Raw genomic sequence first — 13227 nt, 5'->3', positions numbered from 1 at the left:
TTTTTGACAGACAAACAAGTTATTCCCTGAAAATTATAAGTTGCTTACCTTTAAGGAATAAAGAACGAATACCTCAAACGATATTATGGAAACCTACATGTTTGTGTGGCGCAGTCGAAATATACATGTAGCAAAGAATATATTTACAAACACTTTAGCAGCTATATTTGGCAGAAAGCGTTATCACAGTGCCTATCATCATTAAGGAATAACATACCATCGTTAAGCCGTACTCTGGGCATAAAACCCCACCATTTTATCGCGATAAACACGAATCTGTCTTTCTAAACAGTACTACTTGTCAATAATTTTGTATTTGTAATAATTTGGTCATATCGGTGACAATTCGTCCCATGGGATTTTGCCCATCATCTAGAGTTTATCGATACCAGTGGTCATATTTTTTGTAATTATTATTAGGCGCACATTAAGAATCTACTTGATCATGCAAAGTGATCTCTTGCACAGAGGAATGCAATATATATATATATATATATATATATATATATATATATATATATATACACACACACACACACACACACACACACACACACACAACAATGTCGTGGCCTTTTCAGTGCTTTTATAAATTTGTTATTGGTCTTGTATCTTTTTTTAGGCGACACTTTAAGAAAGTAGGTTGTTGTTGCTCGCTCTTAAATATATCTATATATATCTATCTATCTATCTATCTATCTATCTATCTATCTATCTATCTATATATATATATATATATATATAATATTAAAATATACCAGTATACTTTGTGGGGCTATGTAGTGATCGGGGTCATGGACAACATAGATATGCATAAACAGTTTAAAAGCAGTTGCAGATTACAATTTTCTACCATAGGATCTAATCTAAAATTTCAAAAGATTGAGTATTAGAATATGTGAAAAGAATTCAATAAACCAGACGAAAGAAAAATCATTCAATCATTCTTTCTGTGTGACAAATCAATCATCCATTTTGAAAAAGTCCATGTTTCTTTATGCGTCTGTGTTGGTCTGAAGTGGGATTAAAAATATCTTAAAGGACCTATCCGCCGCACTGAAGCTTAATTGAAATTTCTGAACCCACTATAGGTTTGAACATCTGCAAAATCCAAACTTAGAAACTCATGGTCTCCCCATTTTGGTTTTCCCTCTCGATTTTATTTATGATTTTGTGCCATTTGAAAGCAATTTGTTGCTTGATCAGCGAGGCGTATACAAAACAGTTTAAGAAAGTGTTACGTGTATTGCACAATCGATGAAGAGGTACATTCAACAGCTGGAGACAAATTCATTTAATGTGAATCCTCACCGCGTAGGATCTTTCAGTGTTACCAATATGTCAAGGTAAGATATACTTTCTTAAACTTTGTGAAAAGAAAATTTATGTTCTATCGTAATAAATCTCCAGGTTGTCAGATGCTACAACATAGTAAGTTCTTATCGCTTTGTCATTAAACTTACATTTTCGTACAATGCATCCCTCTCCTCAATCCATAACTTGTTACTTTACTAGTTGAATATACACACAACAGGTTTTAGAAAACTGCAACAATACTGCTGACGAGATGCCGAGTTTAAATGATTTTATGATTAAATAGCCACAGAAACTATTAAAGAATAATAGGTAGAAAAATCAAACGTGTTCATATTCTTATATATCTGGGATAACAGCTGTGTTTAGCCATTGATCATGAGGCTGGTGGTGACAATGATGAATGTCTTTAGATTGGACCCATTTTATGTAGCTCTCATTTTTAGGGAGAGAGAAAAATATGCCTTCTCAGTTGCACGAATGTTAGTTAATTTTAACTAACAGTTAAATTGTCATTAATGCTTACATTTATGTGATGATAACTAGACGTTAACTGTCAGTTAAACTTAATTAACCTCTGTGCAACTGATCTCTCTCTCTCTCTCTCTCTCTCTCTGGCTTCTGACTTTTGTGTTAAAACTGACTTACAACAGATATACGTAGAACCAGCGTGTTAATTATTATTTAAAAAAAAAAAAAAAAAAAAAGATTGATACGCATTTCTTTGTCACAAGAATTAGTTTAAAAGTACATTATGTTTGTGTTCAGGTGTACAAAGACTGCAATTAAAGCACTATATAATCCTACAGTGCTTGGACATAAGTATGTTCCCAAAGAAAATTTCCACTATATATTTCATACAAAACCATATATTTTCAAAATCTTCCTTTGGAGCCAATTTTTCCTCTATTTGGATTAAATAAACACCATTTTGTTTAGAAATATCAGAAGTAACTGTCATAATTTAGAGAGAAAAATGTTACGATGAAATATTGCAGACAGCTACAACATTTTATTAATAATATTAATTTTTCTAAATTCCAAAATTACACATACTTATAAAGAGTAAGTACTCTCAAATTAAGCTTCGTGTTAAAATTGTAATATCTTGACAATAGATTAAGATAATTATTCTGAAATAATTAGATGATATTGTGGATACTTCTAGGATCAGTGCTTTTTATTTCATCAAAATTGACCAAGAAATGAGTTCAGGAAAATTGTTTGAAAATATATGGTTTGGTATGAAATATATATTTGGGAACATAGTTATGGCCAAGTGTCGTCTATGTAACCCAAACCCTGAATTAAAAAAACCAAACCAACAAACACACATAAACCATTCATAATAAATAAATATAAAACTTGTGTCCTGTAGGTTTCTCGGGGGGTTCCGGCAAGCGGAAAAAACAACAATGTTTGTCGGAGCTTGCCGGAAAGACCCGATGACCTTCAGGTGGTTTAATGGTCGGGATCGTTATCTGAAAAATATATATGTCAAAGTTCAAGAAAGACGAAAAGTTTTGACAGAGACTGCAGACGTTGTAAATAATAAAATATGACGTCTGTGCCTAATTTGAATTATCATCTTGATGATAACAACATCTTTGAGACTGCAAAAGATATATTCTTAGAAGTGAAGCCTAATTGGAAGAGGAGTGATATCAAATTCAAGGTAAACACAACTGATCTCGCACAGCTGACATGTGTCGGCATTTTGCAGTCATCACATGCACATGTGTGTGTGTGTGTGTGCAGGTGTAGATAGCAAACGTCATCATAAACAGACTAGCAAGCAATTATTTCCCTATTTAGTGCAAAAAATTAATGTTTCGTTTGAAAAAATGCTATAGCGTTTGTACAATCTTGTAATGAAATTTTGTACTCTGAACATGCTGCTGAATTGCATGCACAATTAGCATGTTTTAAAGGTGCCGTCAACATGTATGTAAGCCATACTGACTTCATTATTTTCTACTATGTTTGGGCCCAGTATGAGTTTGCAAATTTCTGCAACATGTCCTTTTTATGTGTTATTTATGAAGATGTTAAGTCTTAATTTCATGAATAAAAAACCAATGTTCAGTCAACTGGCGTGACCAAACAATGCCCAAATTTCCATGAAATCGTTGAAATGCAACAATTTTTCTAAAGTTTTTAAGACACAAATAGATAAAAGTAATGCTTGAAAACTTTTCTTTAATCATGACAAAGGGCATTAAATTGTCATATTTTTTTCTACTTGAATGGACATGCAATTGAGGACCCATGCAGTAACCCTATGGTTTACAGAGATGTAGGTGTGGCCTAATCACCACAGGTGTAATTTACATGGAGTGCTCAGGGTCTGGAGGTTTACTATGATTGAATGTGTAAATTAACTGGTGTCAGTGACTGAAATTAACAGGAAATAGAGAAACAGGAAGCAGGATTAAGGCCTTTGAACTTTGAAACTGCTATTTACTTTGGTTACTCTATATAAAGTTAGTCATTTGTAGTTGTCTGTGTTAAATTTCAATCTAAATCCTTCTTCTGTTGATCACGTTGAAGATCAATACTCTCGCGAGTCTTTTTTGCAAATTTCTGAAACAATTGATAACAGTCAGGCAACTGAAATATGTATCGTGTATTATTCTGTAACATTACCACAATTACACAAATATTTTTAAAAACACCTTTTCCAGGTTATTTGCAGAATATTTGTAAAGTTGCGTGTAATCATTTAAGTTAAGAAGTGATATGGAATGTCTTCTTCTGATGATGACCATGTGCTGCATACAAGATATTTTTGTGTATTTCATGAAAAAAATCCAGAATAGAAGTATGTAAACAAATACACATTTGTACAGGTTGGGAACACTTCCCCTTTGGCAAGATCTTCTCGCTAAACACGGTTATTCCTCTTTAGCGAGAAATAAACATTGCCATAAACAAGTGTTTTTGGCGCCTTTATTGAAAATAATGGCAAATTCCATGCAATGCTGAATAAGACGACACTGTCGACACACACTCAGCACGACACAAATTGTCTCTATCAGAGATTGACAACACAGTCAAGGAATTTCATATCAATGTTGCTGCGTAAGAGGGAAGGAGGCAAAAATCCAATGCACATCTTGAGTGTTTTTGTTTTCGATTAATATATTTGCTAAAGTATCTTCTTTTCATGTGAAACACCAAGAGATGTACTCCACGGGTGTTTTTCTCTGTTGTACGGAATATATTTACTCTCGCTATAGAGGGATAATTGTGCATAAATTTGTAAGAATATCTCACTATAAGGGAAGTGTTCACAACCTGTTGTAGACTAAAATTTTTGGACCTTTTTAAAAACATGACATCAGAAATTTAGTTTCATAAATACTAATTGTGACAATGTTGAAAAAGTTGCATGCATAAAGAATTAGTTTTGATTCAAAAGGTATGGTGGATGTACAGGGTTTGAAACTAACTTTTATGTCACCAGTCCAACCGGACTGATCGGGTATAATTTCAACCAGTCCGCAGAAAAATTTACCAGTCCACCAGAGTTTTCCAGAAACAATGAACATATTTCGTTAATATCATTAAAATTAGATAATGGAATTGAACTCAGTATGCCTCAGACACTGTTTTAACACTTATGTGAGATTTATATTTACTAACTGGGTTCGTGTGATATCTACAGAGGAATGCCAAGTGCATGTTTAAAATTTGTTAAGGTTTTCCAAAATGACAGTTTAGAAAAATGACCAGTCCCTTCGGACTGACTAAAACAAATGTCAATCAGTCCGCCAGACTTTAAACCAGTCACAGACTGATGGGCATATGTTAATTTCGAGCCCTGGTGTATAGGCAAATATACATCTCATGGATAGCAGGTGGCTTATGTCATATGGCTTTCTGATCATTTCATTTTTATAAGTCTTCAACATTTCTTTTTTTATACTTACAGATCTTTGATGAAGGTATAACAAACAAACTAATTGGAGGTTTTCAGGGATCAAGTCTGAAAGAGGCTGCAGATGTTGTTCTTATTCGAGTGTATGGTGAAAAGACGGATTTAATCATTGACAGAGATGCAGAGAAGAGAAATATGGTTGAACTATATGAAGCAGGCCTCTGTCCTCCTGTGTATGCTACGATTCAGAATGGGTTGGTGTACGGATTTGCTCCAGGACAGACATTAGATGAGAAGACAGTCAGAGACAAAGCCATCAGAATGTAAGATCAATGAACATAAAATTAGCTTTTGTAACAGCATAGGTTCAAACATCGTCAGAAACCCACGGTTGATTATGCTTCGTTCCTCTCTCCATCACCCGTGGGTCCATTCATTCCTACTCGCTCTTTCTCATGAATAATGAATGAGGCAATTTGATTTGGCGCTCATGGAACACCCTGAGCGAATTTGTCCAATCAACAAGACACTTTCAGCCCAATATCAGTATACAATTGTTGTGATAACAAAGTTAATTAAGTTAATGCTACCTTTAAAAACAAAAGAGTTCCGTTACTATAACGATTACTTTGATTAGACGATATCTTTAAATATTTATTCACGAGAACGAGCGAGTAGGAATGAATGGACTCACAAGTGTTGGAGAGAGAACGAAGCGTAATCAACCGTGGGTTTCCGGCGATGAGGTTCAAAATGATCGTACATCATTATAGTTGATCATAGTTGATATCCTATTAAATGCACATTATAGCAAACGCATGTACAATTGAATCACATATGACTAACAGCCAGGACGGTCACATTTAGTGAAATGATGACCTAAGACCTGATCCACCCAGTGACCTTACCCGACTGAGGTCAATGGTCGAGATCAGGTCAATAAGTAGATTGGGTCAAGGGACATCATTTAACCATATCTTGTGATCAATTGTTTGATTATACCAACAGTGTATAAACTCTTATTTTCATTTTTTTGTGATACACCATGTTCTTGTTGGTGGGGGAAAAAAATTGTGGCAGATTTATCTTTTGACTGTAATGCAGAGCTCCAGATAAGGTGAGTTCTCAATTAGTCACTGTTTATATCACGTGATCTCATTTGTGTATAAATACCGAGACTCCGCAGTCGTCAGTGTCATTCAGATAGAAGACCCAGCCAAGTTGAAAGACGAGAGTATGGGTACTAATAAAGTATTCATGGTAAACAATTCCTCGCCTGTTCTTACAGTTAGAGAGTGAATTTGGAAGGCCATCAGAAGTCTGGCCTGCCACGAAGAGGTTGACCTCCAGTAAAGAGGCTACCATAATTCATTTTTGGTGTCGTCCGCATTGGCTGAACAGACCGTCGTCCAGGCCGCTATACTCATTGTCCGTCCTGAATAAGGCATCCTACAATGAGTGTAGTGGTTGAAGGGCTACCACATATACTGTCCGTCCTGAATAAGGCGTCCTACAGTATATGGGGTAATCCGAGGGCGACTGGGCTCTAGATCTGCATTTTGTTAAGTTAGCACTACCAGTTTATCGTTGCTTGCCTCTGATTGATATAGTGATTCTCTGTTTGATGATAATTAACCTAGATAAGGTTAGGACATATTTGTACATTGTGGCAGTCCACTAAAATCATACCAATTAGTTTAAATTAGTTATTGTTGAATACCCCAAACCCTGGAATTGACCAGGTACGATCCCAGAAGTTAATGTAAATACATTACATAAATACTCATTAAGTTTTACCAAATAAGCATTAAAGTTTAAAATCAAATGTACAATTATGCATTTGCGAATGTAAATACGCTTTACACTCCTAAAGTCACGCGTAGAGGTAACTCAAAACAACTGTATAAGACTAATTGTTATACGTCTTTTTAAATAAACAGGTAGGTTGCGGTCGAAAGCACATAAAAAGTTATATCATCAATCGTATACGATTGATTGTTGCTACAGACATGGCACAGAAAATGGTACTGGACAAATTACTAAGTTTTCACTGAAAATTTGCTCCCGCAGCATTGTCTCGCTTACTATTTGAAAGTATTTGTTGTTAATTCTATGCTAAGTTAGATAACTCTTTCTTTTGTGTTTATGTAACTCTTCAGTTTGGGGAGTTAGTTTTAGCATTATATTAAATGGAGGGAACTTCATGGTGTTGTGTAAATTAACAATTGGTAGCATATAGCGTGGTTCCGAGAAGGAAAAGGACACTCCATTAGTGTGAATGAAGGCTTAAAACTGTGAGTGCTAACTTTACCAGTGTTTCAAAGTGAATTCTTAAGATTTGAGTAGGAAAATAATGGCAACAAAAATCAACCCACCAAAATACAGTCAGTCAAAATCTTATGAGCTATACAAACAGGAGTTGCTTGCATGGAAAGAAATTACAGAATTAGAAAAGAAGAAACAGGGAGTAGCAATTGCCTTAGCATTACCTGAAGATGATGAATGAAAAATTCGTGAAAAAGTATTTGATCAAATTAAACTGGATGACCTAAAGAAGGAGACAGGGCTTGAAACATTAATTGAATTTCTAGATAAACACCTTGCAAAGGACGATCTGGCTGATAGCTTAACAAAGTTTGAAGATTACAGGAGAGCAGAGGGACAGACTATTGTGGAATATATAAGCGTGTTTGATGCAAAGTACAGGGAAATAGAAAAAAAGGAAATGAAATTGCCACTTGAAATCTTGGCATTCAAGTTACTGCGCAAAGCTAACATTTCAAAAGAAGAGATTATGATTGTGCTAACAGGGATGAACTATGATGAGAAAGCTACATTATATGAACAAGCAAAATGCTCTTTGAAAAAGTTTAAAGGTGAAGTGTGTGATTCCAGCTCTGCTCATTCAACAGGACCAAGTATCAAGTTGGAGCCTGCATTCCTTGTTGAGAATGAAAAAGCCTTGTTAGCAGCTGGTTATGTAAGAAATCAATCTTATCGACCTGGATTTTCTGGAGGCGAATGTGGTGGACGTGGTCGAGCCTATGATAGCACGAAGTCACACAGTTATCGTCAGCCGGAATACAACTCATTCAAATCAACGCCTAGTCCAAAACAGGGAGGACTTAAGAAGGACATAAATCCTACTGGCAGTGATGGTGAATTATTGACCTGTAAGTCATGTGGCTCTTACCGGCACATGATTACAGATTGTCCACATAGCTGGGAAAACATGGCAAAGGTTAATATGTGTACCACAGAACATGCAGTGTTGTTTACTGGATTTCAACGAGAAGACATGTCTCGTTTATGTGTGGATGCCCAGAACTGTGCGGTGCTTGACAGTGGATGTAGTAGTACAGTTTGTGGTCAGACATGGTTCAACAGTTATATTGAGTCTTGAAGTGATATGGACAGGAAGAAGATAAAGTGTTCTGACAGTAAGAAAGTGTTTAAATTTGGAGGAGGAACTTGTCTCAAGTCTACAGGAGAGTTCAGCATTCCCACTGTTCTAGCAGACAAAGCTGTAACCATTCAAACAGATGTTGTAGAATCTGACATACCACTACTCTTGTCTAAAGATTCCATGAAAAAGGTTAGCATGAAAATGTACTTGGATAATGATACAGCCACAATATTTGGAAAAGACATAGCATTAAACTGACAACAACTGGCCATTATTGTGTTCCAATAGATAAGTGTGATACTGTAGCAGTTGCAGATGTATGCAAGGCGGAAACAATAGATAATGATGAAAAACTTTCTCAGGACAAACTTCTTGAACTTCATAGACAGTTTGCTGATCATCCACCAATGAAGAAGCTAGTAGCTCTTTTGAAAGATGCGAAAGACTGGAAGGAAGAATATCATGAGACATTGTCAGATATTGAGCGAAAATGTGACATTTGCAAGTTGTTTGCCAAAACTCCACCACGACCTGTTGTAGCTTTGCCTTTGGCAACAGAGTTTAATGAAAAAGTTTCAATGGACCTAAAAAAGTGGAATGACAGATGGATTCTGCACATTATTGACATGTGGTCACGATATACTGTATCTGTGTTCATAAGTAGAAAAGTGAAGTAATTGATGCTTTGATGACACATTGGATAGGGGTATTTGGAGTAATGGGGGCCATATTTACTGATAATGGAGGAGAGTTCAGCTCTGAGGAAATGAGAGAAGTGATGTCCATTCTCAATGTCCGTACTTGTACAACGGCTGGAATGAGTCCTTTCCAGAATGGATTGTGTGAAAGGGTACATGCAATTACTGATAGCATGTTAATCAAGCTCGAAGCGGAGTATGGAAAGAAAGACTGTCAGGCTCTACTATGTTGGGCAAATATGGCACGGAATTCTCTTCAAATGTGGAATGGATTCAGCAGTCACCAACTTGTTTTCGGAACCAATCCAAACCTACCTAATATTATGACTGAGAAATCACCGGCACTTATGGGCACAACAACCAGTGAAATTTTTGCTAAACATTTGAACGCTTTGCATTCAGCTAGAAAAGCTTACATCCAAACAGAAGCTGAGGAAAGAATACGGCGTGCACTGAGAAGTAAAGTCAGAGCATCTGAGCAAGTTTTCAATAATGGAGACAGTGTATTCTACAAAAGAGAAGGAAAAGAAAGATGGCTAGGACCAGGAAAAGTTGTATTCCAAGAAGATAAAGTGGTTTTTGTACGTCATGGCAGTGTGTTTGTTCGTGTATCACCTAACAGACTTTGTAAAATTGAGGACAGTTCTTCTAGAACAGGAAATGAAGAGGCCAAGAAAACTACTGAGGGTGAACACTGGAATGCCAGAGAGACAACAAACTCTAAAGCAAGTGAATACGAGCTGTCAGAAATTATAGTCAATAAGGAATCTACCAGAAACATAGACAGTGCTTCAGGAAGTGTGCATCTTAAAGCAAATGACAAAATAGCTTACAAACTAAATACTGATGAACCTTGGAGAAAAGCAACTGTTCTTTGTAGAGCAGGAAAAGCAACAGGCACTAATAAGAACTGGTACAACATACTAGATGACGTAAGTGAAGACAGAAAAAGTGTTGACTTTGGTCGCCTACCATGGAAAAATGTTGACAATGTAGTAGATGACCAATTGTCAGTGTCAGTTGATGAACAAGAGGTCAATATAAGTAATGTTGATGAGGGTGAAATGAAAGAAAATAATTTCATAAAGGCAGCTAAAGAAGAGGAGTTACAGAAACTACTAGATTTTAATGCATATGAAGAGGTCCCCGACACAGGTCAATCAACAGTATCAACAAGATGGGTCATCACTAAGAAAGAAGGCAAAGTGAAGGCTAGGCTTGTCGCGAGAGGTTTCGAAGAAAAAGACATGATACAACAGGATAGCCCCACTGCAAGCAAAGGGGCAATACGCATATTACTTACCATTGCAGCAAATAAACAGTGGATCATAAAGACCACAGATATCAAATCTGCTTTCTTACAAGGCAAAGAGTTGAGTCATGATGTTTATCTCAAGCCTCCTGTTGAGAGTGGAGTTTCTAAAGGAACATTATAGAAACTTAGACACTGTTTAATGTATGGATTGAAGGATGGAGCTAGACAGTTCTACCTGAGTGTGAAGGAGGAACTCCTGAAACTTGGTTGTAAACAGTCCAAATTGGATCCTGCAGTTTTTGTACTATACAGACTCAAAAACTTAATGGAATTATTTGTTGTCATGTGGATGATTTCTTACATGCTGGGGACAGTGAACTAGAAAAAGTCATGCTGCATTTGCGTCAAAGGTTTTTAGCAGGAAAAGTAGAGGAGAAAACCTTTAACTACCTAGGTTTTACAATAAATCAAGAAAAAAACAGAATTATCTTGGATCACACTAAATACATCCACTCACTTAAAAATATGACAATGGATCCTGAGAGGGCTTTATAAAAACAGGATATTCTCTCTCCTGAAGAACAAACTTTATTCATAAAACTTGTTGGCCAGCTAAATTGGGTTGTGCAGAGATGTCCTTTGAAATGGTGGATCTTAGCACTAAATTGAAAGAAGCCCATGTCAGTGCCCTACTTCATGCAATCAAGGTAGTCAACCGATTGAAGGATATGAAATCTATAGTGTGTTTTCCCAAGTTAAAGAACCATTACACAGATTGGAAAATGGTGGTTTTTACGGACGCCTCCCTCGGTAACCTCAATGATGGTGTAGGAAGCACAGGAGCTCATGTTGTGTGGATCAAAGACACGGAAGGAAACTGTTATCCGATCACTTGGCAAACAAACAAGATAACGCAAGTTGTAAGATCAACCATAGCAGCGGAAGTGTTAAGTTTACAGGAGGGATTGGAATCTGCAGCTTTCTACAAAAAGCTTTTAGAGGAAATCATCGGTCACCGGTTAGCAGTGGAAGCATACATAGACAATAAAAGTGTTACTGAGTCGATAAACTCCACTAAACTTGTTGATGATAAAAGACTTCATATAGACATTGCAGCTATTAGTGAAACCATAAATAGTGATGAAAATACAACAGTGAAATGGTGTGCTGGAAAGAACCAATTAGCCAACTGCATGACGAAAAAGGGAGCATCTGGACTTGAACTGTTAGAAATAGTGCAAAATGGAAAATTTGTTTAAGACCATCAATTCACACTGTTAAATCTCATTTTTAATCACATTTACTTTTTTATTTGACTCTTTTTAATGACAATATCAATTTTCCTCAAAAGAAGAAAAGTATAATTAATGTTAATTGTATGCTAAGTTAGATAACTCTTTCTTTTGCGTTTATGTAACTCTTCAGTTTGGGGAGTTAGTTTTAGCGTTATATTAAATGGAGGGAACCTCATGGTGTTGTGTAAATTAACATTTGTAAGAATGGGAGTCACGCATTTATTTACCGACTTCCGTCACACATGCACTTGTTTTACACAGATGGAGGAAAACCAATTCTTGGTAAACAGTACAAGGTGAGGGGAATCCGACAGTAATTTACACTGAAAACAAAGTGTAAAAATATATATGGGCAGAATTATAGGTTCGTCTAAACTTTAAAAAATCTTATAGAAAGTCACAAAAACTTCTGACTTTGAAACTGATATTTTTGGTTTGAAATGCTTTTGATTTCTCAGTTATAGCAGTTTAATTTACAATATGACAAATAGTTTTGTTGTTTGTTTGGTGTTTATGAATTTTTTTCAACACTGTACAGTCACAGGGACTTCTTATTCATTTTGTTCTCAATCTATATGTTATATATAAATTATATATAGATTGAGAACAAAATGGATAAGAAGCCCCTGTGGTACAATAAATGATTGTATGTTTACAGGTGAAGATCCAATCTCTCACCAGAGGGCATATTACGCTGCGCTACAACACCTCTGTCAACGTCTGAATGTCAAGATTCTTGGCAAAACTCATTTTTACCTATTGCATTATAAAGTATGATTTTACAAGTTTTAGTGTTAAGCTTAAAATCTTACAGTAAGTTCACAAAAACAACGAATTCCATGATTATTCTAGTATTATTGGATGAATGAATATTTATCTAAAACCTTTTAATTCGCTCAGGTGTCTCATATTTACCAGCTTCTGCGTTTATAAAATTCAGACAAGTGTTTGATTTGCTTAGATATGATCATTACAGTTTGATATGCTAAGTTAGTTTTAGTACGTTTTGATATGATTTTTAGACGTTGACAGAGGTATTAGTGGAGCGTAGCGGGAACGATAAATCTGGTTAGAGGTTAGTGGAGCGTAGCGGGAACGATAACTCTGGTTAGAGATTAGTGGAGCGTAGCGGGAATGATAACTCTGGGTAGAGATTAGTGGAGCGTAACGGGAACGATAACTCTGGGTAGAGATTAGTGGAGATCCTTTGTAGTTCTTTTCATTATAAACTCTTCATTGTCATTGGGATTTTGAAAATTGCTGAGGTACATTAAATTTTGATATGCCAGACACTCGGTCATATAATATCTGATTATATTTAGACTAATAGACTAAGTGATCAAATTCTGTATTAGTGGCAGACAGCAAAGATAATCAGT

General features: G+C 35.9%; 1 protein-coding gene across 3 annotated transcripts in view; it reads left to right on the top strand.

Moving 5' to 3' along the window:
• Positions 1 to 2797: 2797 nt before the first annotated feature.
• Positions 2798 to 13227, top strand: part of LOC125646388 (ethanolamine kinase 1-like) — a 38967-nt gene continuing 28537 nt past the window's right edge. For 2 of the 3 annotated variants that reach the window (XM_048872633.2, XM_048872632.2), the window contains exons 1-2: positions 2798 to 2989; positions 5249 to 5517. In XM_048872633.2, the coding sequence (XP_048728590.1) occupies positions 2873 to 2989; positions 5249 to 5517 (386 nt within the window). In that variant the 5' untranslated portion in view covers positions 2798 to 2872. Of the gene's footprint in view, positions 2990 to 3157; positions 3263 to 5248; positions 5518 to 13227 lie in introns of those variants that run through there. The other variant, XM_056142469.1, reaches the window with a different exon arrangement.

This window comes from Ostrea edulis, chromosome 6 (genome assembly GCF_947568905.1).
Source record: "Ostrea edulis chromosome 6, xbOstEdul1.1, whole genome shotgun sequence".
In the NCBI taxonomy this organism is placed as follows: domain Eukaryota; kingdom Metazoa; phylum Mollusca; class Bivalvia; order Ostreida; family Ostreidae; genus Ostrea; species Ostrea edulis.
The sequence above is the reverse complement of the archived record's forward strand: the minus strand, read 5'-3'. Positions and strand labels throughout refer to the sequence as shown.